Source organism: Diceros bicornis, chromosome 4 (genome assembly GCF_020826845.1).
Source record: "Diceros bicornis minor isolate mBicDic1 chromosome 4, mDicBic1.mat.cur, whole genome shotgun sequence".
In the NCBI taxonomy this organism is placed as follows: domain Eukaryota; kingdom Metazoa; phylum Chordata; class Mammalia; order Perissodactyla; family Rhinocerotidae; genus Diceros; species Diceros bicornis.
This window is the reverse complement of record NC_080743.1, coordinates 60,357,252-60,381,549: the sequence shown is the minus strand read 5'-3', so window position 1 is coordinate 60,381,549 and position 24,298 is coordinate 60,357,252. Positions and strand designations below refer to the sequence as shown.

Sequence of the window (24,298 nt, the reverse complement as noted above, 5' to 3'; positions counted from 1 at the left end):
CCAGGGCTCCGGTAGAGGCAGGGCTCAGAGTAAAACACTCTGCTCCGGGGACCTTGGGCTCTGTCCCTCTACATCTCGGGCTCTCTCCCTTTCTCTCCGTGCCCTCTGCATGCACGTCCTGTTTCTCCGCTCTGCTCTGGGTTGCCCCTCTCTCTGTCTCCCTGTCCTCTTTGCCTCTCTGGGGGCTCCTCCCATAGCTCCGGCCCTGTCCTGTCTCTGTCTCTCCTGGCTCCAATCTCTCTCCCCACCGGCCCAGAGCTGGAGCTGCTCAAACTTTCCATCTTAGCACTGGAGTCTGTCAGAGCTGGGGTGGGGGTGGGGGGACAGAGAGAGACAGCGGGAGGGGACTGATGCTTGGAGCAATGGAGTCACCTCACTCCCCCCTGGGGGGTTGGATGCCCAGTGGTTCAGCCTGGCAGTAGGGTGAAAGTCGAGATTCCTGGGTCCTGGCTCCTCCGGGGACTGTCGCCCCCTCCCTCACTGGATAGCCTGTCCAAGGCCACTTTAGGAGTTTGGCAAGACAGGCTCTCTCCAGCTGGTACTTAGAGATCCCAGGGCCCACGGAGTATGCAACTCTCTCTAGGATCTCTCTTTCACTTTGGGGTTCAAGGGGGCACAGGACAGGACATTCTCCACTCAGCCTGCCCCAGCGCTCTGCCCACACTGTTCCTGGAAACCCGAACAGATGCTCTGCCCTCCTGTCGGGAATGCAGCCCCTGGGGGAGCAGCGCAGGAAGGAGGCAGAGGCTGGTTAGGAAGGCTGAGGGGGTTGGGATGGCTTGGACCATCGGGTTCTTTAGAGCACCCATCCCTGCACCAGAGGGCCCTGGGGAGCCCCACTGGCTTCTGAACCACTGATTCCTTCTCTCCAGAGTTGATATAGAGGAGCTGGCAGAAGCTTCTTTAGAGAGGGGAGTTCTGGGTTCTTTCCTCGATGCTGGGTGTTCCTGCAGTGCCCACCACCCTTTCTGAGCCTCTGCCTTCCAACCAAGACAGCCATTTCTGAGACGGAGGGACCTATGCCAGGTCTGGGAGGCCCAGATGTCTGATCCCCACAGCCTCAGGTTGCTGTCCCTGTCCCAGCTCCCCATGGGGCCCTCAGGGTCTCATTTCATTCATCCTCCTGCAGGCGTCCATCTCAGCTGGTGCTCAGCCCCTAGTGTGTGGCGGGGGGTGGGGGGGAGGGCGGGGGGGCAGCTAATGGACTTGGCACATCCAGGAGGTAATTAACAGGGAGGGGGCACCTGCCACAGGGGGATGGGGGGCACCATTAAGGACAATGGAATCCAACAGCTCTGAGTGATGGAGGGCTGTGTGTGTGGACGTGTTTGCACTTGTGTGCCTGGCTGCGTGTGGCAGGCCAGAGTGCCTGTTGCTGTGCTCTCTGCATGTCCGTCAGTGAAGGGGAGGGAGCTGGGGGCTCTTAGCCCATGAAGCTGGCAATGTGGGTGTGAGCCCCCTCCTCACCATCCAAGACAGGGTCCCAGGCCCAGATCGAAGGGGTCGGAGTGACTGGCTTCAGCTCCTGTGCCCAGATCGATGAAAGCTAGCCAGTCCCCTCTCCCATGCTCTCCCGGAATTTCCCTTCCTTGTCCTAACCTTCTTCCCAGAACCCCTGACCTCACCTGCCCAGCTTTTCCAGCAATACCTCTGCCTGTGGTTTTAAGGCACAATACCTCTGCCCTAATGCTCTTGACTTTGGAAATGCTCCACGTGCCCTGGAAGGTCCCTTCTGCTACCTGACCTCCATCGCCTCTGCTTCAGTGATGGCCCCAATCCTGCTCAAGTGGGTCAAACCTCAGACCCCCATGGCTCTACCCATAAAGTCTCCATGGCTAGAAGTGTCCCACCCCTCCTCAGCCCTGAAGAGAGACTCAGGGACCAGAGGAGGTGGGAAGGATGGGAGTGGGGGTGAGGTAGAAAGCGGCCCCGAGGTGTCCATGCTATTCTCCAGGACATTCTCTGATTCAGCTGCTTGCCCCACCCATGTCTGTTTACACCACTGATCTGCCCCTCCGTCTCTCCATCTGTGTCCGTCCATCCGTGTGTCTCTGTCTCTCTCCTCTCTCTGTGTGTGTCTCCCTCTGCCATCTCTCTGCATGTCTCCACATCTGCAGGTCCTGTCCCTGTCTCTGCTGCATTGTCTCTCTCTTTGCCCCTGTCCCTGGGCTCACCTGTTGGATCTGATCCCCTGAGCCTGTCTCTCCTACCATGTTGCCACCCCCTCTCCCCCGTCACTCCACCTGCCGTCCTCCCAGGGATGCTGCAGCACCAGCCCCACCCACCCCGGGGCAGGAGAGGAGGGCCTATGAACTTGGCCCTCAGGGACCAGCCCTCCCTATCAATCAGCCTGCAGCCCTGGGTCAGACTTCCATTAGCACTAACCAGCTTGGACAAGAGGCAGACACCATTGGGCTAGGCCTAAGGGTGATAAGACCCAGATTGAATCACCGCAGGGGGGGAGCTGGGCACCCAGGGACATGAGACAGCCACGCCATTAGCCCTGAGGAGCCTTGGGAGCATGGGTTATCGCAGGAGCTGGCCAGGTGATTGGAAGTGATGGGGCCTGGGGTGGAGGCGGGGGACTGCTCCTCTTGGGCTCCAGGCTCCGGGCTCCAGGCTCCAGGGTGAGGAAGATGGGGGCAGGGTCCAGGTACTGGGGATGGGGAACCTCACCCAGCCTTGGTGCTGACAGAAGCCTCAGGCCACTCAGTAAGGCCAGTGGTGTTCCAAGGGGCAGAGGGGAAGGGAGACTCCACCTCCTCCCTCGGGCGGAATGGGACAGGGAGATGGCTCTGTCCTTAGGAAACAGCCACCTTGCTCAGTTGTTGGCCTCCAAGTGCTGATCTCAAAGCACTTAGAGCCAAGAAGAGTGACAGAGGGGAAGGAACAAGGGGCCCTGCCTCCCTCCCCATTCCTTTCTCCTGCTCCTTTCCTGTCCTTGCCACACATATACACACACACACGCGTACACACGTACACACATACACACCCTCTCTTTCTCTCTCTCTCTCATCCATTTGTCCTACTGTGTACGTGTCATGTTCTGGGCACACCAATATAAGGAAGACTCACCCCACCAATGCTTCCCTCCTGTCCACCATGACATCTAACTTCCATCCCTTCCACTGCAGTACCAGCCTTCCTGAACATGAAGTACAGAGATAGGCAATTTATCTCTAATCTCATCTAAATTGGGGTCTGAAGCTTGACTTGAGGTTGCCTCACCACCAGGTGAACAAGGTGACCACAGGAGTGGGAGGCAAACCACAGCCACGAGGTGGAGGTGACAGCTGCACGGAGAGGGTCAGGCAGCTGAGGGGAACCAGACAGAGGGCAGATCCCGGAGAGTCATCCCGCTACCTGAGTCCCAATACTCGCTCCCAGAACGATGTCATCCCAAGAATTGGCAAGAGACACAGCCCAGGGATAATAAATATAATTGCTATGAGGGAACCCTGCCTAGGGGAGGAGGAACATCCTCCCCTCCCAGACCCCACTGTCCCCTCCGGCATGCTGAGGGTGAGTTGGATGCTTTGAGATCACCCGGAGCTACGGGGGTTGCTGAGGGCAGCCCAGTATTCCGGCTACCCAGCCCCAGCCACTAGCCCAGGACATCCAGGTAGACGGGCGGCGCCTGGGCCAGGGCTTGCAGCCGAGCGTGCACGTCTTTGATGCTGTGGCGCTGCTGGGGCTCCCGCTGCCAGCAGCCCCGCATAATGGCATAGACCTCCGGCGGGCAGGCACGCGGCCGCTCCAGCTCACGTCCCTGGGTGATGCACTCGATCGCCTGGGGCCGCCGGAGGGAGAGAAAAGAGGGCACACTGGGTTGGGAGCAGCAGAGTGAGGCCAGCGCCAGCACTGCCCTGCCTCACAGAGGCTCCCAAGGCAGGTCACACAATATGTCTGGGGCTCTTGGCTACTAATAATCTAAAAGGATGCAGCAAACCCCAAGATTCCTTTCCACCCAGACACTGAGCAGTGGGAAGGATTAAGGCTGAATAGACTCTGGGAAGGTTGGACTGGGGGTAGGACTGCCTCCCCAAGGGCTGGAATGAGACCCTCAGAAGACTTGCCAGGTAGGTTGAGGAAGGGGCGGGGCCAAGGCATTTGCCAAATCCATCAGCCTGGTGTTGAGGGCTGAATGGAGCAACAGAAGGGTCCTCTGCTCTCAGCTCCAGGGGGCAAAAAGAAAATAGAGCAGGATTGCTGGTAAAGACCTTGAAAAATGGCTGGCTGGCATTTTAAGGGAGAGGGCAACCCCACTTTCTTTTCTCCTCTATAGGTACCACTCCGTGGGGACCCAGCTCCTCTGAAAAGAAACTGCAGCAGGAAAGATCAAAGTTAGACTCCAGGAAGGACTGCTAAAGCAGCTAAAGAATCCAAAGAAGAAGAGATGGTGGCAGGGAGATGGTTGCAGGGGCCTGGAGCCTCTTTCCCCCTTCTTCCCTCCCTCCCCATTAGAAGACTTGGGTTATAGGCGGCACTAATTCCATTCCTTCTCTCAGTGCTTGAGAAAATTAAAATCTATAACCCTCTCCCCCACCCCACCAGCCTCCAGGGAGCAGACTGCATTAGGAGGAGAAATGGAAACTGACAGCTGTGAGCCAAGGAGGGGGTGGGGCAGCTGCTCTGGGAGACAGAACACCTGGGGCCCCCTCTTGCTGTGTCCAGTCAGGAGGGCAGGAGGAGGGGACACGACTGTCCTTCCTACAGTCTAACCTCCAGCCTTCTTGCTGCAGTGTCAAGCCCTCTTGTGCTGTGCTCCTCTTCCCACGCCTCTCCCTTCCACCCTGATAATGCCTATTAGGTGTATAAAATGCAGCTAGGGATGGGGGTCTGGGCTCCATTTATAAAGTGCTTTGAGGTTCCTCCAGGAGCCTGTTGGGCCTGGGCTTAGGACAGCAAGTGGGGGCAAGAATCGGAGAGGAGAAGGACGCAAGAAAAGAACAGGATTGGGGTGCAGGAAGCACAGTGTCAGCAGGATGCTGGGTGGGTGCCGGCTGGCAGTGGGATGAAGGGCACCCGAAGGGGCAGGGCAGGTGGTGACCCACGGGGCGAGGCTGACCTCTGTGTTAGAGAGCTGGTACCAGGGCTGCTTGCCGTAGGTGAAGATCTCCCAGAGTACCACGCCGAAGCTCCACACGTCGCTCTCCGTGGTGAACTTTCGGTAGAGGATGCTCTCGGGCGGCATCCAGCGGATGGGCAGCATGGTGCGGCCTCCCACCTGCCGGCGGGCGGGCGCCGCGTCACCTCCAGGGGGCGCCCGCACCCACAGCCTCTCCCGGCCAGACCCGTCCCCAGCCCCATCATTAAAAATAAATAGAAGTGGCTCTCCTGCCCTCGGCTAAGAGGGAAAAACCGATGGTGCCGTTTCCGTGCGGGATGGCAGAGACAGACCCTCCTCCACTGGGGGCCGAGGAGGTAGGAGGGGGGTTAAAACCAGAGCCAGAGAGTCTCAGAGCCCACAGCGCCCGAGGAAGAGGACGTGCCCAGCAAGGGCAGGCTCTCGGAGGGGGACTCGGCAGCCAGCGTGTCTACAGCTGGGGGAGGGGCTGGGACGAAAGACCCTTACGCGGTAGTAGTCAGTGCTGTAGATGTCCCTGCTCATGCCGAAATCGCCGATCTTGACCACCAGTCCCTGACCCACCAGACAGTTGCGCGTGGCCAGGTCCCGATGCACGAAGTGCAGACCCGCCAGGTACACCATCCCCGCAGCGACCTGGCTAGCCACGGCCAGCAGCTGCCCCAGGCCCAGGGGCCCTGGCGCCACGTCCTCCCCGCCAGCCAGCAGCTTGGCATCAGGCCCGTGGGACCTAAGGCAGAGTGAGGGAGAAGGGTGGGCTGGGAGCAGAGAACCCCCCGGGAGCCTGAGGAAGGGGAGACTGGGGAGCTGGGGTGGAATGGGGAGGGGATTCAGGGGGAATGGAGGAAGGAAAGAACAGGGGAGGCAGCTGTGTGAAGGGGGGGCTGGGGGGTGCCGAGGTGTGCCCACCTCGGGGGCTTCCACCAGTGCCCACACTTCCCACATTCATGCCTTCCTCTCAGGTAGCCCCCTTGAACTCCAACCTCAGCATCCAGCTGTCCACTGGCCCCTACAACTCTAACCCATGGACACCTCCAACTCAGCATCTTCCCCAAGCCTGCCCCTGCCTCAGTGAAGGGAAACACCTCCCCCCCACCCCACCCCTCAGGGCTCTGAGCCTGAAACGTGGGAGTCCTCCTAGATTCCTGTCTCTCTCACCTTTGCCCTCAATATCCACCATTCCCATGGGGTCCTCCTTCCTTCCAAAGGTTTCCAGGATGCCCTCCTCCTCCCCACAGCCACCGTTCTTCATCACTCATCTCCATTCCCCAAATATTCCTTCTTCTGAACCTTTGCCTGAGCTGATGGCTTTGTCAGTACTGCCCTATCCTACTAGCCAACTTTCTCCTCATGCAGCTGTTTCTTCATTTATCTCAGGTATTTGTTACACATCTCCAGCGTGCCAAGCACCAGAGCTACGGTGGAGAGCAGGATGCACATAAACGGGTTAGGGCAGTGCTGTGTGAGGGGCACTTGATGGGCACTCAGGGTAGGGATGGAAGAAGTCAGGGAAGGCTTCCTGGAGGAAGAGACATCTAAACTGAGACTCAAGCCCTAAGGAAGAGGGGTGGGTAAGCCATTGGAAGGGGTCAGGGACCGGGGTGGGTGAAGTGGCTAGGAGGCAGGCAGAGGGAACTGTAAGTACAAAGGCCTGGAGGCAAGAAGGAGCAGTTGGCCCCTCCTAGGGGAAGTCTTCCAGACTCATCTAGGAGCTTTCATGATTCCCTCCTTTGGTTGCCCCTTGCTCCGTCCAGCATGTAGAGCCGCTTCTCCCACAGCCTGGGCCCCAGATGGCGGCGTGTCCCTGGCCTGTATCCCCAGCACGCAGCACGGAGCCCACACCGCGTCTGTGAACAAAGGGAAGGGCTGCTCCTGGCCTTCTCTTGCCTCGGGCTCCTCTCAGCCAGTCCACCTCCACACTCATCCTGGGGTCTGGCATCGCCTCCCTCCTGCTCCACACCCTCCATGGGCTCCTCCTCCCCATCCACAGGATAAGCTCTGCTGCCAGGGTCTCTCCCAGCTGACTTCTGCAGCCTGACTTCATGAACAACCTGTCGCTCCCAAAGGGATGTTTGGGGACCAAATCACAACCATCACCTGGACAACCACACAGTGCTTTCTCATCCAGAACCACAGTCCCCCTGCCCCTCTAACTGGTGGGGAAACTGAGGTCAGAGAGAAAAGCAACTGGGCAAAGAAGGCTCAGCTAATAAGTCGCAGCTGATTCCAAAGCCTGGCCCTCTCCCTGCCTCACATGGCCCCATCCTCATCAGAGAAGGACTGACAAAGGGAATGTGTGACCATCACAGTCAGGGACTGACAGCAGGGCTCTGCCTGGGGTCACATCGCCCCTGGGCCATTGACTACCTGTGTGCCCTTGGGCAAGTCACTTAACCTCTCTAAGTCCCATCTGTGAAATGGGCACGTTTCTTGAAGTTATTAAAATTATGAGCACAAAGCAGTAAACGTATCAGAGTTGTTCTGTCCAAAGCCAAATAAACAAATTTTTGGTAACTCTCTTCAAGTATAAATTGCCATATATGCTTGGAGACTATGAAAAATAAATACATATTTATATTATTATACAGTAGTCCCCCCTTATCAGCGGGGATCCATTCCAAGACCCCCAGTGGATGCCTGAAACCGTGGATAGTACCGCACCCTATGTAGACTATGTTTTTTCCTACACATACACACCTATGATAAAGTCTAATTTACAAATTAGGCCTAGTAAGAGATTAACAACAATAATAAAATAGAAAAATTATAACAATATACTGTAATAAAAGTTACGTGAATGTGGTCTCTCTCTCTCAAAATATCTTATTGTACTGAACTCACCCTTCTTCTTCTGATGCTATGAGATGATACAATGCTGAGGTGATGAGATCAAGTGAGGTGTATGACGTAGGCAGTGTGACATAGTGTTATTTTTGGACCGTGGTTGACCGCAGGGAACCGAAATGGCAGAAAGTGACACGGAAGAAAAAGGGGGACTACTGTACAGATATATATGTACAAGCACGTACCACCACGATAAGAATGAACTGTACGGTATATAACATAGTGCAGAGGGAACACAGAAAGTGCCTGATAAATGTTTGTTATTGTTGTTGTGTAGTTATCCTAACTGCCAGCTCCTACAGGCCTGGCTTCTGTGTGCCACACGCAAATGCACACTCACTCTCTGCAAAGCCCGCCCATCCTGAAGTTTTAGCTCCTGACTTCTGCTAGTGCAGCCTCCCTGACTACTGTCCTCCTGGACCACCTCCCTGACACTCCGTCCTTCACCCAGACTGTCACATTCACACATCTGCCTCACAGCTCCTTGGGGACAGGAGCCCTGCCTTCCTGCTTCTTCTGGGTGTCCCTCCTCAGTTCAACAGACAAATAGGGATGTGCTGTAGGGAAGGGGTGACGGGGCTCAGAGCCAGGGGCCAGGGGCCAGCGCTGGGGCCAGGTGCTCGTACCGGAGGAAGCGGTTGAGGTCACCATGCCGCATGTACTCAAAGACCATTAGCAGTGGGCGGCCCTCAGTGCAGACCCCAAAGAAGCGCACGATGTGCTGGTGCTGCAGCATGGTGAGCAGCTCCGCCTCCCGCTGGAAGTCCTGCCGAGCACTCTCGGACACCTCCTTCAGCGCCTGGGTGGAAGGGAGGGGGAAAGGACTGAGTGGGGCCCAGCCTCGCCTCCCCACATCCAGGGTGGCTCACCCAACCCTGAGTTGTGAGCCATGCCACACCCCAGCCTGAGCACCCTGTCCTGGAAAGATGGAGCTCCAAGGGGTGGGACCCAGGCCAGCAGTACCTCATGGACAAGGTCTTACCTTGACAGCCACCAGCATCTTGTCCTGCTCAGGCAGCAGGTTGTGGCACTCGGCAAGGAAGACCTTCCCAAAGGCGCCCTCGCCCAGCTCCCACTTGAGCACGATGTCCCGGCGCTTGATGTGATGAACACCTGGGGAGGGGCTTGCAGGATCACACAGGAGCCCCGTCTTGGGAAGGATGGGGTGGGGTTAAGGACAGGACTCTCTAGCAGGGCTCTGCGCTGCACAAAGGTGCCAGCCAAGGGGGTGGATGGGGACTGAAATCGAGCCTTCACTCATTTACCAAGCCCTGTGCCGTAGGATTGGACGGGGGGAGTGGGGTGGGAAAGAAGGCTTCTTCAGGACTGGGGTAGGCAAAGGCGATGACACAGCGGCTTCCACACACACACACACACACACACTCACACACACTCTCACGCATGCATGTACACACAAATGCGTGCACAGGCCCGTCCCCACCCTTGACCCAGCACAGCCCCTCACAGGCATCACTGAAATATTGTGGGTTCTCGATGATGTGGCCTTGGAGCCCAGAGCCTTTGCCCTCAGTGGGGGACAAGGAGTTGCCACCCAATGTCATGAAATGCAGGGACATGGCCAGTCCGTCTTCCGGAGCCAGGACAGCGGGACCTGGGAGGAGACGGAGCCACACGGAGGGGTCACAGCCCAGGCACACACCTTGGCCCCTGCCAGGTTGCAGGGTACCAGGTGACCCCAATCTTGTAACTTGCAGGGGAGGAACAGAAGAGCCAGGGAGCAAGACAGCAGGCAGGGGGAGGGGAGGCACTACGGCCTCTTTCTGTCTGGCTCCTGTCCAACCCCAGGCCCCATGGGCCACCAAAGAACTCCCCCACTACCCCCCTGCAGAGCTCAGCCCTCCCAGACCCACTTAGTGTTTGACTACAATCCAGCCGCCAATTAGCAGCTGCTCCCTCTGCAACTACCCCAGCACCAGCCCCAACACACGCTCACACTCACAAGCCCTCAGCCAGCCCTCATACCCCAGACACGCAGTCCCTGAGCCCCACGTGTGCACAGGCCCCCCACACAGAGGACAGGGTCAGAAAGAGCCAGGAGGAAACCAAGTCAGTAGGAGAGATTGACAGACAGCCCCTCTGCAGCCCCCCAACTCACGGTTGATCCCAAATTTGTTCCTCCGTCCACATTTGTTGAGCACAAGGAACAGTGTAGAAAGGAAGAGGCAGGCAAAGACAGCCAGGCCCACAGCCACTGAGACCTGGGGGTGGGGCTGGTTAGATCTGGGGCTTCCCCTGTACTCCCAGAGCTCCCCCATCACAAAGTGTTTCTCCATCCTGCAGAGGAGCCCAGAGCCAGGCTCCCAGACCTGCCTCCTCCTCCCCCCAGGCCCCGGGCTGTGGCTGCGAGGGTGGCCCACCAAGCTCAGGCCAGATGGTAGTGATCCCCATGCTCTGATCAGAAGTGACACACGGATGAGCCTTGAGCCTGGCCTCCCAATCCCAAGTCCTGGACAAACTTCCACTTCCCATGCTCACCCCAAAATGTGTTTCATCCTTCTTCTCCACTGGGTCTCTGGACGTGCTGTTCGTGTCTGGGAGACACAGGGCAGGAAAGGTGGGCCTTGGCACATACCACATGTCCTCCAGGATTCCCCACCCTGGCCCCTGCTGACCCCTTGGGGATCAGGTTAACTGTGCCCTCTGCCCCAGCCTCAGCTCCAGGGACCAGACAGACCTGCCCTCCAGCCTGGGCTACTCACCCACTGGCGAGAAGGAGACTGCAGCAGGAGGGAGGAGAGAAAACAGTCAGATGGGAGAGGAGAGCAGTGAGGCCCCTTCGCCCTCTGGGATCATCCCTTCAGGGGGTGGGGGTGGGATGGGGCATGGGGCTGCTGGACCTCAAGGGAGATGATGCACATCGCCCTTTCCAGCTGGGCTGTGCATGCCCTGGGGCATGGCTCTCTCTTCAGCCAGCTCAAGTGGATGGAATAGCTCAGGAGTTCAGGACTCCGGGGGCTTGGAGGAGGCAGGGGCAAGGAGATCAGCACAGAGCTGGACACCAGAATTCCAGGCCTCCAACTTCTGGGGTCAGGATCACAGCAGGAAGTGGGCCAGGCCTCCCCGGACACCTGGATCTGTACCCAGGTGGAGCCCAGGGAGCGGGGGCAGGGTTCAGGGTGGTCCTCGCACCAGGGATGGGGTCCTCAGGGTTGAACTCGAAAGGGTTGTCCATGAAGGCGACCATGACGGAGGCGGCGGCCCGGCCATAGGGGTTGGTAGCCAGCAGCGTGTAGTTGCCGTTGTTGACGTGGGTGGGCTGGTTGAGGCGCAGGCAGCCGTGCCGCACAGTCTCGTTGGCTGCTGATTCTATGAACTCGGTGAAGATGAAGCTGGTCTCATTGAGCACGGAGCCGTTGAAGAGCCAGCGCAGAGAGGGCGTTGGCTGCCCGTCCACTGAGAAGGGGATGCACCAGTGGTGCTGCTCCACCGCTGTCTGCAGATGCACACTGGCTGGGACTGCGGGCCAGAGAGAGTCACAACGAGAAGTCAGGGGGCATCCAGAGGGAACCCAGTGCAAACCTAACAAGTCCAGGAGAGGGAGGCGGGGAGAGCCAGAAATCAGGTGGCGGGCCTAAGAGAAACAGGTCGGTAGGCCCTAAGAAATTCACACGGAGGGACATCTTGAAGAAAGTTGATGATATATCTTAAATAAATCAGGCAGCAGGCGTATAAAATTCAGAAGCTTAAAGAACTTAAGCAGTGGGCTAAAGGAAATAAGTAACAGCCCTGGAGAAGTGGGGGTACCAGTTTGCGGAAATTAAACATGGAGTTTTTTGGATAAGGGTAAAATTAAATGTAATCAAGCTTAAGAAGATCAGGAGGGGGCCTTAACCTCAAACAAGCAAAAAAAATATGCAGTTAAAAAACATTTTTGAAAAAAGATATGGGTTTGAAATAGACCCAACCTGAAAAAAGGAAAATCCCCTCAATAATAGAAAAAATATATATATAATAAACATCTACAATTGATCCTGGAATTCTCGCCAGCACTCATGCAATGGAATACTATTCAGCAGTGAATTGAATGAACTACAGCTACTCCCATTAACACAGATGAATCTTACAAACAAAATGTTGAGTGAAAGAAATGACACAAAACATGATACTTACGGTAGGATTCCATCTATATATGTACAAGAACAGGCGAAACTAAACCATATCAATAGGGAAGCATAAGTGTGTAAAATTATTTTTAAAAGCAAGGGGGCCGGCCCAGTGGCGCAAGTGGTTAAGTGTGCACGCTCCGCTGCAGCAACCCGGGGTTCGCCAGTTCGGATCCTGGGCAAGCACCAACACACCACTTGGCAAGCCATGTGGTGGCGGCGTCCCATATAAAGTGAAGGAAGATGGGCATGGATGTTAGCCCAGGGCCGGTCTTCCTCAGCAAAAAGAGGAGGATTGGCAGATGTTAGCTCAGGGCCAATCTTCCTCACAAAAAAAAAAAAAAGCAAGGAAATTATTATCACAAAAGTCAGGATGGGGTGGAGGAGAAGGATGGAGTTCTGAATGGGGAAAGGAAGGGAGTATCTTCAGAAGTGCTGGTAAGAACAATTATTGTTTAAAGTGTACGTGTTTCACGTACATATCTGTGTATATTTCACAATAAAAGAAGAAAAATTATGTAACATAGAAGATTTAAAATAATTTATTGGCAGACCAAGAGAAATTAGGCAGCAAGCCTAAAGAGGAATTTCGTGGGGGGATTTCTTCTTTTAAATCTAGGATGTAGGGCAAAAGTTCTATAAAGGGACGGGCATGAAGAAATACAGCAAAGCAGTGAAAACAGCGGGGCAGCTGGCATTGAGGGCCTCAGGTAGCAAGACTTGGGCAGGGGGCCAAAGAGAAATCCATCTGCGTCCCTCTGGCCTTGACAAGCCTCCAGGACTTCCCTCAAAGGATCAGGTTTTCATGGGAATCTGGAAACAGCTGGGAGGGAGCAGCTGTGGAGACACACATCCCACCCTCTTCCTCCAGCCCCCCACCCTCACATCCTCTTTTCAGGGAAGAAGGGATGGGGGTGGGTGCAGGGGCAGTCATTGGGACTCACAGGAGACGTTGACCTGGACAGAGACTTCAGCCCGGCCCACGTCATTCTCCGCCCAGCACGTCACATTCTTCCTGTTGAGATCACTGGTGACATTGGCCAGGGTCAGCCCCAGGGATGGCAGACCCCCAGATTGCTGAATCAGGGAAGAGAAGGGAAAACCAGGAAGAGCGTCAGCTGCCTTGGGGCTGGAGCTGATGTTTTTGGGGAGCCCCTCTGGCTCCAGATGGAAAAACAGAGGAGGGCAGGGAAGAGATGTGGGGGAGAATATGGCAGGGAATAGCCCTCCTCCCTTAGAGCTTGTTTTCAGACTATCTCCTGGATCATTTATTTAATGATCTGAAAAATCTAGACCATAACCAATGATCTCAAAATAGGCACAAATACCCTGAACCAAAACTACTCATCTAAGCAGACAAATAGATGTCATGAATCTCAAATAGCAAATCTACACAACTCACTGGAGAACCAACTAGGACCTCCCCACCTACGCATTCTTGTTTTACACACAGTTCTAACAAACTTAGTCTCAGTCCAAGGAAGATCAGAAACAAAGAGATGGCGCTGATAACAGAGCAGCAGTTAGAAGCAATAGTCGCATCATGACCTCCTTTGGCAGATGAAGACAGAGCGTGAAGTTAGACGGGCAAAGTGACTTGATTCTGAGTCATCAAAATATTGAATCAGGTTCCGATTCTCTTCCTAAGAAATCATGGACGTGCGGAAGTTATATGAACGTAAGACAATTCTTAATCTTGCTGAACCATGGGTTTTTTTGTTTTGTAAGGTGAAGAGGTAGACAAAATAATCTTTCATCATTTTAGAAAGCTATTTTCATGAAAATCCATGAAGTAGTGGACAAATCTCATTTATCTGGAAATTTCATAATTGTGGAATTCCTTGAATAAACTCCAGAGGAGGTGAAGTTTCCCTGGGCTTCCGTTGGAATATGGGAGTTCAAAGATCCCAGAAGAGTTCTCTAGCCTCTTGTGCAAGCTCTGGGTTCCAGCCACCTCCAGGGGAAGCCATCCCCTGCCCTAAGATTCTCTCAGCTGTCCCACTCCTCCACATCACCCTAGGGCATGGTATGGCGTCCCATTAACTCTTCCCTTGGAGCTGCTCTGCCACCCTTCACTCTCCTGAGGGTGACCAGCCTTCCCTCCTCTCCATTTAACCCAGTTAGGGTATGACTTTTTTATAGGAAGTGTCTAGAAAACACAAGTGGTAGCAAATGTGTAAACCTCCCAAAGGAAAAAGCAAAAACCTGGAATTTCTCAAAACAGATAGTTGATCAAAGGTTTCTCCTCAGATGGCCATGGCCAACCTCTTGCCTCCGCCTCGTCGTCTTTCCATTAGCCACTCTTGGTGGCTTTGCTCTCTGGAAGGAGAGGAACCACCCAGTGGCTAGTGGTCCCTCCACCATGTCTGGACCCCCTTGCTCAGGACTCTAGTGGTTCCTCCTTCAATATTGCTCCAGGTGCCCCCAGCAATTCTGGAGTTGACTCTCCTCCCAAACTGAACACCACACACCTGGTCCCATTGGCCTGGCTCCTCCCAGGGGCTGGACCCTGTGTGTCTACCCACAAGGGGCCAGCTTTTTGGGTGGGCACAGCCTATTGTCAACCCCTGCTGACCTTGCCACCAAGCCCTCCTGAGTCAGCTGTGGCTACTCTTAGCTGCCCATCCCCAGCCTGAGGACAAATGGCAAGGCCTGTGAAGATGCCCAAAGACCCGTCTGGATAACAGAGACAGAGGCCAGAGAGTGCCCAGGGGCAGGCGGGACATTGGAAGGCCATCACGTCCACCTCCTCAGTTGACAGATAAGAAAAACAACGTGCAGGCAGATTAAGGAATTTTTCCAAAAAGTCACTCCAAAAATTAATTAGTGAGAGAGGGCTGAAACCAGACCGGTGCCTCCTTTCTCATAATATGCTCATCAAACACCCAAGTGGATGCTGCTTCCAGAATCTCCAGGAAAAGACTGAAAGCCCTCGAGAACTTGCCTGGGTGCACGATCACAAATATCGCACCCTCTCCCTGGGCCTCAGTTTCCTTATCTAGAAAGGGGTTGGGTGGGAGGGATAGTCTGTGGGGTCCCCCTCAGCTCCCACATGTGAGGGCTCTGTGACCCTCTATCTTGCAGCCAGCACCATGTTCCTGGAGAGGGGCCGAAGTCCTGGTGGATCCAGCAGAGCCTGGGGTCCCTGCTGGGCCAGTGCTCGTCCTGAGGGCACGTGTGTGCCTGGGGCTGCCCCACAGCATGAGCCTGGGCCCCATGGATCTACACCATCCGTCGCCCTCCACGTGCTTCTTATTCGTTGTCTCTCTTTCCCTCTCTTTGTCCCTGGTGCGCTGTCCAGGCCTCTCCTGGGTGAAGGGGAGTGGAGGGGGGAAGGGCTTCTCACCATCACTGTGGCTGACTCCTCCAGCTCCGTGAGGATCCAGCCGGCCTGCTCCAGGCCTTGCCCCTCCACCTGGCACTGCAGCCACACGTCGTCCCCCACGTCCACAGAGGCATTGGGCACCTGGATCTTCAGCACAGGCACGCCTGGTGGCCCAGGATGCCCGAGGGGTGTTAGAGCAGGGAATGGCCTCAGAACTCTACCCCAGGGCAATGCTCCTCCCCCCACCCTCCTCAGTGACCCTGAGACCCCAGTGGCGATGCCCCCCAACTTTCAGTTTGCCCCAGCTCTTGCCAATGCCCACCCCCAGGCGCCCTTCAGTGCTTGTTCCCCGAGCCCTGCTCCGTGTCCTCTCCCCAAGCATGTAGCTCCTTCTCAGCCCCTTAGAGCACCTCCAGCACCTACCGCAGTTGGTGTTGGACAGGAGGGCGAGGGGCCCCTGCTCATGACACTGCAGCTTCTGTTCTCGCACTCCGCCCAGCCCCTCCTCCTCCCAGCGCAGCAGCCAGCGCAGGGCACAGGAACAGTTCAGAGGGTTCCCCGACAGGACTCTGGTGGGTGTGGGGGACACCAAGAGAGTCAGGGAAGGGACAGGTGTTGGGCCTGAGGAGCCACAGAGAATGAAGTACTACAGTAAGAGGGAGTGCAGTGAGACAGCAGGGTGGACTGTCTAGAGGTGAAGAAGTGAGGACATAGGAGAAGTTCTTCTCATGGACCCCAGTAACAAGACGTTAAAAGAAATAGAATGCAGAAAGTCAAAGACAGCCGGCTGTGGACCACATGGAATTCCCTTACCCTGGGCTCCCCAGGGTGACAAGCCAGGTGAGGGATCTGAGCAGGGTGACAAGGAGGGAAGGGCACTGCCTTCCGGATGACCCAGAGACCTTAGGTGCCCACCAAGCACACGTGGACCACTGTTGTCACACCCATCCATGTGCATGGTGTGCTGGGAAGGTGGGCGAATGTGCCCATGTGCACAGGTGCTGGGCCTGTGGGTCTGCTCAGCACAGGCCCGAGAATTGTGCCAGCCCCCAGCCTCCCCGAGGGAGTGCACACAGATCAGTCGTCCAGCCCAGCTCTCCACCCCCTACCCCTGCATGCCCCCAGGCCAGTAACCCCCCAGCAGGTGGGCCTGCAGCCTCTGCTTTGATGGGAGGTTCACAGGCACGCACAGTCCCAGTCTCAGCTCATAGCCAAACACGAAGTCCCCAAAGGGAACTGCCCCTGCGGTTCTGCACAAACACCGCAACATACCTCGTACAGAGATACAAGGGCCCATGGGCACACACATCTCACACACACACACCTTTGCTGCTCTTGCCCCTGGAAGCCCCCATACTCACAGTTCCTGTAAGGAAAGGCCCTGTACGGTTTTCCAGGAGAGAGACTTCAGAGCATTGAAGGAGAGATTCCTGCGGGAGTTGAGACAGAGCGAGACAGACCCTGTGAACAACCAACCTCAGCTCTGACCCAGTGTGAGGGAGGGGAGGAGAGGAGCCCAGGACGAAGTTGACATCTGGCTTCTCCCCCACAATCCTGGCAACTAGAACCAGCCCTGAGAGGCAATGGGGGTGAGTCCCACTCTTCTCCCTGGGACAATGAGGGTTAACCCCACTTAACCCCCTCCCCAGACCCCAGGGAGCAGGGTCTGAGGGAAGAGCCGCTCCCCTCTCCCCCACCCTTGGCCCCAGCTGGCAAAGTGCTGAGGCCCCAGCTGGGGGAAGGGGCTCCATCTGTGCTCCCCTGCACAGAGCCCAGACAGGGCCAGAGGAGGAGGGGAGACTGCGCCTCCACACTGCCTTGCCCCCTACCAGATGACAAGGATCTCAGAGCACTCCCTCAGGTCCCCTCCTCCCTCCTCCTTCCTTCCCCTCCTCAGAGACTAAGGAAAGCCTGCTGGAAGGGACCCCAGGCCCCCAGCCCCCTAGTTGTAGAGATGGAGATAGTGAGCTCAGTGGGGTACCGGCTCCAGCCCACACAGGAAGCTGGTTAGGAGCCCCAGTACTCTGTGCGTTGCGCCAGGCTGCCGCTCCTGGGACCCTCTGCCTCTGAGGGTCTGCCCCAACCCCTCTCCTTGCCCAGCCGTCCTACAGTTGGTGGGGGCTGAGTTGGAGAGGCACCACCACACAGGGATCAGAAAGACTACCCACTTCAGCCCCAGACAGAGCTGGGTGAGGTTCTGATCTGCCACTTACAGCTGTGTGACCTCAGCCCAGAGACTTAAACTCTCTGATTCTCAGAACTCTCCTCTGTAAGATGGGGATGACACTATCTGTCTCACCAGATTGTGAAGATTTACGGACAGAAGTACTGTGAGGTGTCACTGAGTACACATTTTTAACTGAAGCCCCAGTACAGAATCAGTGATGTAACATCACCTTATTTTTGTCATTGCTAAATCACTGGACACAACAGAGAGTTTAGAGTGCCCAGCACAACTCCATGAATGACAGGCCCCTACCCCCCTTCCCATCTCTCACCTGCTGGTGGTGGGAAGGAGGAGCTGAACCCTTGCCCTCAGAAGGCCAGCAAGGGGCTGCCAGGGACTCCCAGGGTCTCTCCTTTGGAAGTGTCTCCAGCCCACCTCTGCCCCTTCCTGTCCTCTACAGGAGGGGTAGCCGTGACTCCCAGGAAAGGGAAGGGTGATAAGTGGCAGATCTGATACCCCAGCACCCAGGCTATCCCAGGGGCCAGGGAGAGGGTGGCAGATGGAATCCCACCAGCACCCGGAGTCCTGCTCCCGCCCCTTATCCCTTTGGACTGTGCGTATCTGAACCCGAGAAGACAAATGGGGCAGACATCTATGAGAAGTGTCCCTGCAGCATGAAGCATGGAAGCAAGGCAGCAAGAAGGACCTTCTAGCTGGTAGGGGTGGGAGCTGAGAGCCCATGAGAAGAAGCCTCAGGAGAATGGGTGACCTGACTTCCCTGACTAGGCTGGGGCTTTCCACAGAACAGGTCCCTGTGGAAGGCCAAGCCCATCAGCACCCAGTTCTGGGTGCCCTCCCATTCCCTCTGCCCAGCCCCGGCCACTCACAGGCGACTGAGCCGAGGGGTGAAATGGAAGGCATCCGGTGCCACGAAACGGAGACCACTCTTCACGATGGTGCTGGGGAGGGTGCAGCAGCGTCAGCCCCCGGGCCTTAGCTGCCCTGGCCTTTCTGCCCGTGCCAGCCCCGAGTCCCCGGTGCTGAGCCCTGGAGCCCTCCCCATGCCCCTCATAGCCTCCTCAGCTACCCCTGGACCCCTAAGACCCCTGAGATTCCTGACCTCCTCCAGCCCCTCAGTCCTCAGCCTCTCAGGTCCTCCCAGGCCTCTAGCACCCTTGAGCCCTCCCTGACTCTGTGGTCCCCCACCCACAGAGTCCCCACACCCACACAGTCCCCAGCCCCTCACAGGTTTCTCAGCTCCCCCAGGCCCCTCAGGTCACTGTGCTCCAGACGCTGCAGACCCTGCTGGTTCTCCATGTAGCTGTGGGGAGAGGGGACGGGAGTCACAGGGGCCCAGGCCCACACTCGAGTTCCCACACCCACCCATCTGCCTCCCTCACAATCGCACATGCATGTGTGCACACATGCACATTCATATGCACACAGATGCACGCAGTCACATATGGATCTGTTTCCACATGCATGGGTGTGCACACACACATGCATACACATATGCACAGAGACACACCTCCTCACACACAGTCACGCATGCACATGTGCATGCATGGACAGAGGTGTGCGCACGTGCATGCTTACACCCTCACATGTGGACACGTGCATATATCTCTCATGCGCACACATATGCACATGTGAGAATGTGTGTGCACACTCACGATCATAAACACACACAAGTCCACTCTCAGCCAGGTGTTCTGCTTTTATACACAGGGCCTCTCCCGCACATGCTCAGTGGTGGGGGTCATGCTGAAACACTGGCTTCCACAAGGGGCCTCATCACCGCCACTGCCCCACCCAGCAGAGAGCAAGCCCTGTGGTCACGCAAATATGTTCTCCCAAACACACTTGCTCAGGAGCCACTATCCGGGCTTACCCATACCGCTACACACATGCATGCGTGCGTGCACGCACACACATATATTCACACCCCACCCTCTCCCCCTCAAAGCCGGTGGCCACTCCTCGCACTCAAGCAGCAACCCCTACTACCCCGACATCTTTCAGCAGAGCAAGTGAGAAGCATAGAGGATGTCAGTCAGGGACCCGTTGAACCCCTTCCTGCCCCAGGAGGGACCCAGGAAGGAGGAGAGGTGCAATGAGAGGATGGAGTCAGAGTGGGGTCACGGACTGGCTGACTTACACAGTGAGATAGCAGCAACGGGAAGGCTCAACATGGGGTTGGGGGCAGAAAAACAAAGAGCGAAACAGAGACACTGAGAAAGAGAAACTGACAGGAAGAGACTGGCAGAGAGAGAGACAGGCAAAGAGAAAGACAGATAAGGAAAGGGAGACAGAGAGACAGATAGATAAGGACAGAGAGCCAGAGAAAGCAAGATAGGGAAATCAGAAATAAAGAAGTAAGAGCAGGCATGTAGGGATGGGGGATCGCTGTGCCCTGGGCCCTGTCCAGCTTCTGGATCCGGTATGCCACAGAGTTCCTGAGAAGTCAGCTGCCCGGCAGTGGCACGTCAGTGTACGCTCACCACACACACACACACACACACACACACACACACACATGCCAGGGGCCCCTGACTCACTGCCTGTTCTCAGAATTCTCCCCTCTACCCTCTTACTACCCCTAACTTGTGGGAGGACCAGCCTGACTGACCCCTCTCCCCCTTCCCAGCCTTGGCTCCAGCAGGACAGCCAGATCTCAGGTCCTCAGTCCCCAGTGGCCTAGGGAGTAACCTCCAGTGACTGCGGGAAAGTAGGTCCTTGTCTTGCCCACATCCCCAGCCCCTGCCCAGAGGGTTTAGAGCTGTAGGGACCCGAGGAGGGGTGAGAATGCATTGGCCGGGCGTGTGCAAGCTGTCAAGCAGCGTGCTCAAAGCTGCCTCATTCGTTTGGATTCATAATCAATCTGTCTATTCGAGTCCATTATCTCCTTGTTAGCTCTGTGGGTGAGGAAGGAGGAGGGAAGCATGCAGGCGGAGGCAGGGGGTCAGGCTGCTGCCCCACCCAGAGGGACATCACAGTTCACCACCCTAAATGCCTCCTGGTCCCCAGCCCCAGTCTATCCATGCCCCCCACCCCCCTTCTCCAGGCTGGATCCACTTGGGGCTTGGAAGGGAACGAGGAAATGAGAGCTCTGATGGGAAACATTCAGAAGCCTGGGCCTGGTCTGAAGGCCCAGGGTAATGAACGGACTAAACTGGGGGTGGCAGCCTGGATCTCATGCCCCCTCCCATCATGCAGAGAGAGACCTAGGTCCAGACCAAGACAAGGCCATCTCCTCTCCTCCTGGTCTCCCTAGGGCCATTAGCAAGAGACATTGAGTACCTTCCCGTTAATTACCATGATATACCAGAGTAACTCAGTGCCAATTCTCGCAGGCTGCTCAAGTAACTTCCAGACAGTGGTGGCCGCCGCCTCAGATACCTTCCAGCCCATCACTGCATGAGGCCAGGGTTCTTTGCCCATCCTCTATGCCCCAGGCCACGGGAGGAGGATTTTCTAGCAGTTCCTCCCCTCTTCTAGAAGTCCTGCTGGCCCCACTAGCCACATAGAATACTCAAGTATTTCCCAGTCATCACCATGTGATGCTTGAGTACCTCTAGGCCAATTATTACAGAATACTCCCATAGGTTTCACCAGCTGCTAAAAAGTACTTGACTATTTTGTAACCGATTACTGCAGGATGTCAGAGCACTGCAGAAGGCTGGCGATTCCTCCCAGTCTTGGGCCCTGAAGGGAGGAGAGCATCTGTCGGCAGGGGCCCTGACTCCCTGCCCCAAGTAGGGAGACAAGGAAGGAAAGGGAGATGGGCGTGGGGAGAGAGAAGCCAGGAGGGGGTCGTGGGATCCAAAATCAAGGGGTCGTGAGGACAAGAGATGGTGGAAATGGGGGAGGCTAGACTCCTCACCACCTCCCGCCCATTCCAGTTCAATTCCCAATTCCAGGGGAAGAGTTGGCATTGCCTCATCATGACAAAGAAGGAGGTGGGGGCTAGTTTCCCCCTGGAAAGGAGATAAGGTGGTAAGAGTGCCACACCGAAGGGTTCTCCGCAGCTAACCACCCCGCGGCATGAGGCCGAGCTTAGGCTCCTGTCTGAGCTCCAGCAAGCGGCTTCGAGACGGCTAGGCTCTCTCAGACCTGGTGCCCCAAGAGTCGCACTTGCCCTCCCCGAAGCGAGCGCCCCGGCTGCACAGAGAACTAAGCAACGTCCAGGCAGTGAATGCGGTGGCTGCCAGGACAGCGGCCGTAGCGGAGGAAAATCCAGGCACAGGAGAGGACTGCGCCGTACCAGCCTCCCGCGGCGCCCGCCCCTCCTGACCCAGCAAGCAGGCAGTGAGTCCGCGCCCTCGGGGCACGGCTCTGCCCGCCGGTCCCCGCGTCCCCTCGCCCGCCGGACACTCACAGCTCCGTCAGGTTCTCGGCGCCCGGCCGCTGGCGGAGGATATCCAGGGCCACAGCCTGGGTGCAGCGCAGCCCCGAAGGGCCGTGGGGGCAGCAGGCATCAGGGCAGGGTGCGGCGCCCGCAGATGCCAGCATCAGCCAGGCCAGCAGGCTGCCCGGCCCCGTAGCCCGGCCGTGCCCGCCGAGCTGTCCGCGCCGTCCGCCTCGCAGCATCGCGGCGGCGCCCGCCTCGCCCCGGCCGGGCCGCCGTCTGTGCGCTCCCAGCAGCGGCTGCCCGGCCTCCCCCGACATGTGCGCGCTGGGCGGTGTTAAAGACCCGGCCGCCAGGAAAGGGCGGAGCCAGCGGCCCCCGCCCGGCCCCGCCCCGCCCCCTCCGGCTCCAACCCCTCTTCCTCCTTTCCTAAGGCCCCAACTCACCCCACTGCTTTGGGGGCCCCCCGCGCCAGCTTTCTCCGGCAAGATACCCCTAGCTCTGGGAGACGCGGTGGGGCCGCCGCAGAACGCCTCAAAGGTTTCTGCTGGGGAACTGGGAAGTTGATACGTTATTTCTCCCAGCCTCAAACAGCTGCCTTTAGGGGGAGGGGAGATGACTGAGCTGGGGACAGGTTGCCATCCAGGCCATCCTAGCCAGCCCCCGGCCTCAGATCTCCCTCCCCACGGGGCGCGTGCCTGAGGGAGTGGGCGATGTCACTTGAGGTAAATTAGGGGAAACACTCTCTAAACCGTAGGAAGAAAAAGGAAGGACCCAAAAAAAACCTAAACGCAGGTCTTGGGGAAGGAAAACAGGGAAGAGGCAGAGAAAGGCAAGGTGTTGCCCAAAAACAGCCGAAGAGAGACCGGGGAGCAGAGACGCCGATTTCCAGGAGAGGCCACAGGGTGGCGCTAAAAGCCCGCGCGCAAAGGTGTGAGCTAGGCCGGGGTTGGGTGGGTGGGTGCGGGAGCGGTCTGCAGGACCCACTGCGCTGCACCTCGCAACCCCGCGTCAGCCCCTGACCCCGGCGATCCAGAGCTGGCCCCCAAGCCGGTTAGGGCCAAGCTGGGCTGGGCTGGCATCGATCGCCGCCCTGACAAGAGCATCGATTTCTGCGCGGAGAAATTAATAGATCTTCTCTTAGCTCCTCGGACGCGGGAGCCGCCCGCGGGTGGAGCTGGGGACGCGTCTGTCCGAGGAGACCGCGCACCCGGAAAGCCCCAGGATCTCCAGCACCGGCCCGCGGGCAGGTCCCAGCCCCTCCCACCCCGCGGGCCTCTGTGGCTGCATGAGTCTGCCTGTCTCAAGCCGGGGAGGGAAGAGGAAGAGGGGTCCTGGAGGAGGGACTCTTGGGGGGAGGACAGACAAGGAGCCCATGGAGCGAGTGAATGAAGGAGGCGAGCGGTTCTTTCCGCCAGGGCCCCAAGACAGACCGTCCTTTAATTCCCAGAGACAGGGACGGACAAACAGACCGACAGAGCAGTTTGAATTCAAGAAGGTGACCAGACAGAGGCGGGGCCCACAGGATGATTGTCCTCTCCACGGGGATCTCGGTCGGAACCAAGGGACTTGAGCTAGGACAGAGCCTCGCGCCCCCGACGTGGCGGCCTCCTCAGAGACTGAGAGGGGCTCCGAGAGGCGAAAGGCTTCAATACGCAGGAGAGACAGTTCGCGTTCCCGCCAGGTTTCAGAAAGCCGCTCCAGCGGCGGCTGCCAGAAGTTACCCCGTGGCGTCAAGGCACTGGGTGGCAAAACCTAGAACCGCCCCTCCCCAGGGCCCCAGGCTGCTCGCTGCTGCTAGGGCCCAGCAGCCCCATTTGGGAGAAGTCCGCGAGAGGGGGGAGGACCCACCGCAGCCGCAGCGGGTTGGGGGGGAGCTTGGTTCTTGGCCTACCATCCCCCTGTATTTTGGCCTTATTTCCCCAACAGACCTATCCCCCCCTCAGTTGTCAGGCTAAATATTTTGGCTGGGCGGGAGGGGCGGGGAGAACCGGGAGGTCCCAGCAAACCAATCCGTTTGGTCTGGGGGCGAGGAGGGCGGGAGCTGGGCGCGGCCCCTGCGTGTCGCCCCGGGAGATACCGCGGCCAGCGCAGCCAGCTGGCGCTGGGAGCCGAGCGCGCCCCGAGGGATGCGGGGAGACTCTCCCCTGAAAGTACCGCGCGCCCTGGGACCCCCGCTGCTCTCCTCGGCGCGCTCCCGGGCTTCTGCTCCGCCCTCGGGGTTGGCCGCCTCTTGGCCTGCCTTTTGCTCTGCACCCTGTGTGACTTTCTCCCTCTGCAGACCTCTTTGAGTCTCTCCCTGTCGCTGTCTGCATCTCTGTCCCCATCTCTCTGTCTCTGGGTTCTCTGTTTCCAGCTGCCTGTCACTGCTTTGTGTCTCTGTGGCTCTCACTCCTTTTTTCTG

At 57.3% G+C, this 24,298-nt stretch overlaps 1 protein-coding gene across 2 annotated transcripts; it reads right to left on the bottom strand.

The window, feature by feature from the left end:
• Positions 1 to 3,429: 3,429 nt before the first annotated feature.
• NTRK1 (neurotrophic receptor tyrosine kinase 1) lies at positions 3,430 to 22,136 on the bottom strand. 2 transcript variants are annotated; one of them, XM_058539492.1, is made up of 17 exons: positions 21,925 to 22,136; positions 18,793 to 18,867; positions 18,434 to 18,505; positions 16,741 to 16,809; positions 15,803 to 15,948; positions 15,401 to 15,543; positions 12,999 to 13,131; positions 11,081 to 11,407; positions 10,651 to 10,668; positions 10,427 to 10,482; positions 10,047 to 10,149; positions 9,396 to 9,542; positions 8,913 to 9,043; positions 8,557 to 8,729; positions 5,576 to 5,816; positions 5,069 to 5,227; positions 3,430 to 3,790 (listed from the first exon to the last, which is right to left on the bottom strand). In XM_058539492.1, exons 1-17 carry the CDS (start codon positions 22,134 to 22,136, stop codon positions 3,605 to 3,607), a joined length of 2,391 nt encoding a protein of 796 aa, XP_058395475.1. In that variant the 3' UTR covers positions 3,430 to 3,604. The 2 variants fall into 2 exon arrangements, with proteins under 2 accessions (XP_058395475.1, XP_058395476.1); XM_058539493.1 differs by lacking the exon at positions 10,651 to 10,668.
• Positions 22,137 to 24,298: the final 2,162 nt, after the last annotated feature.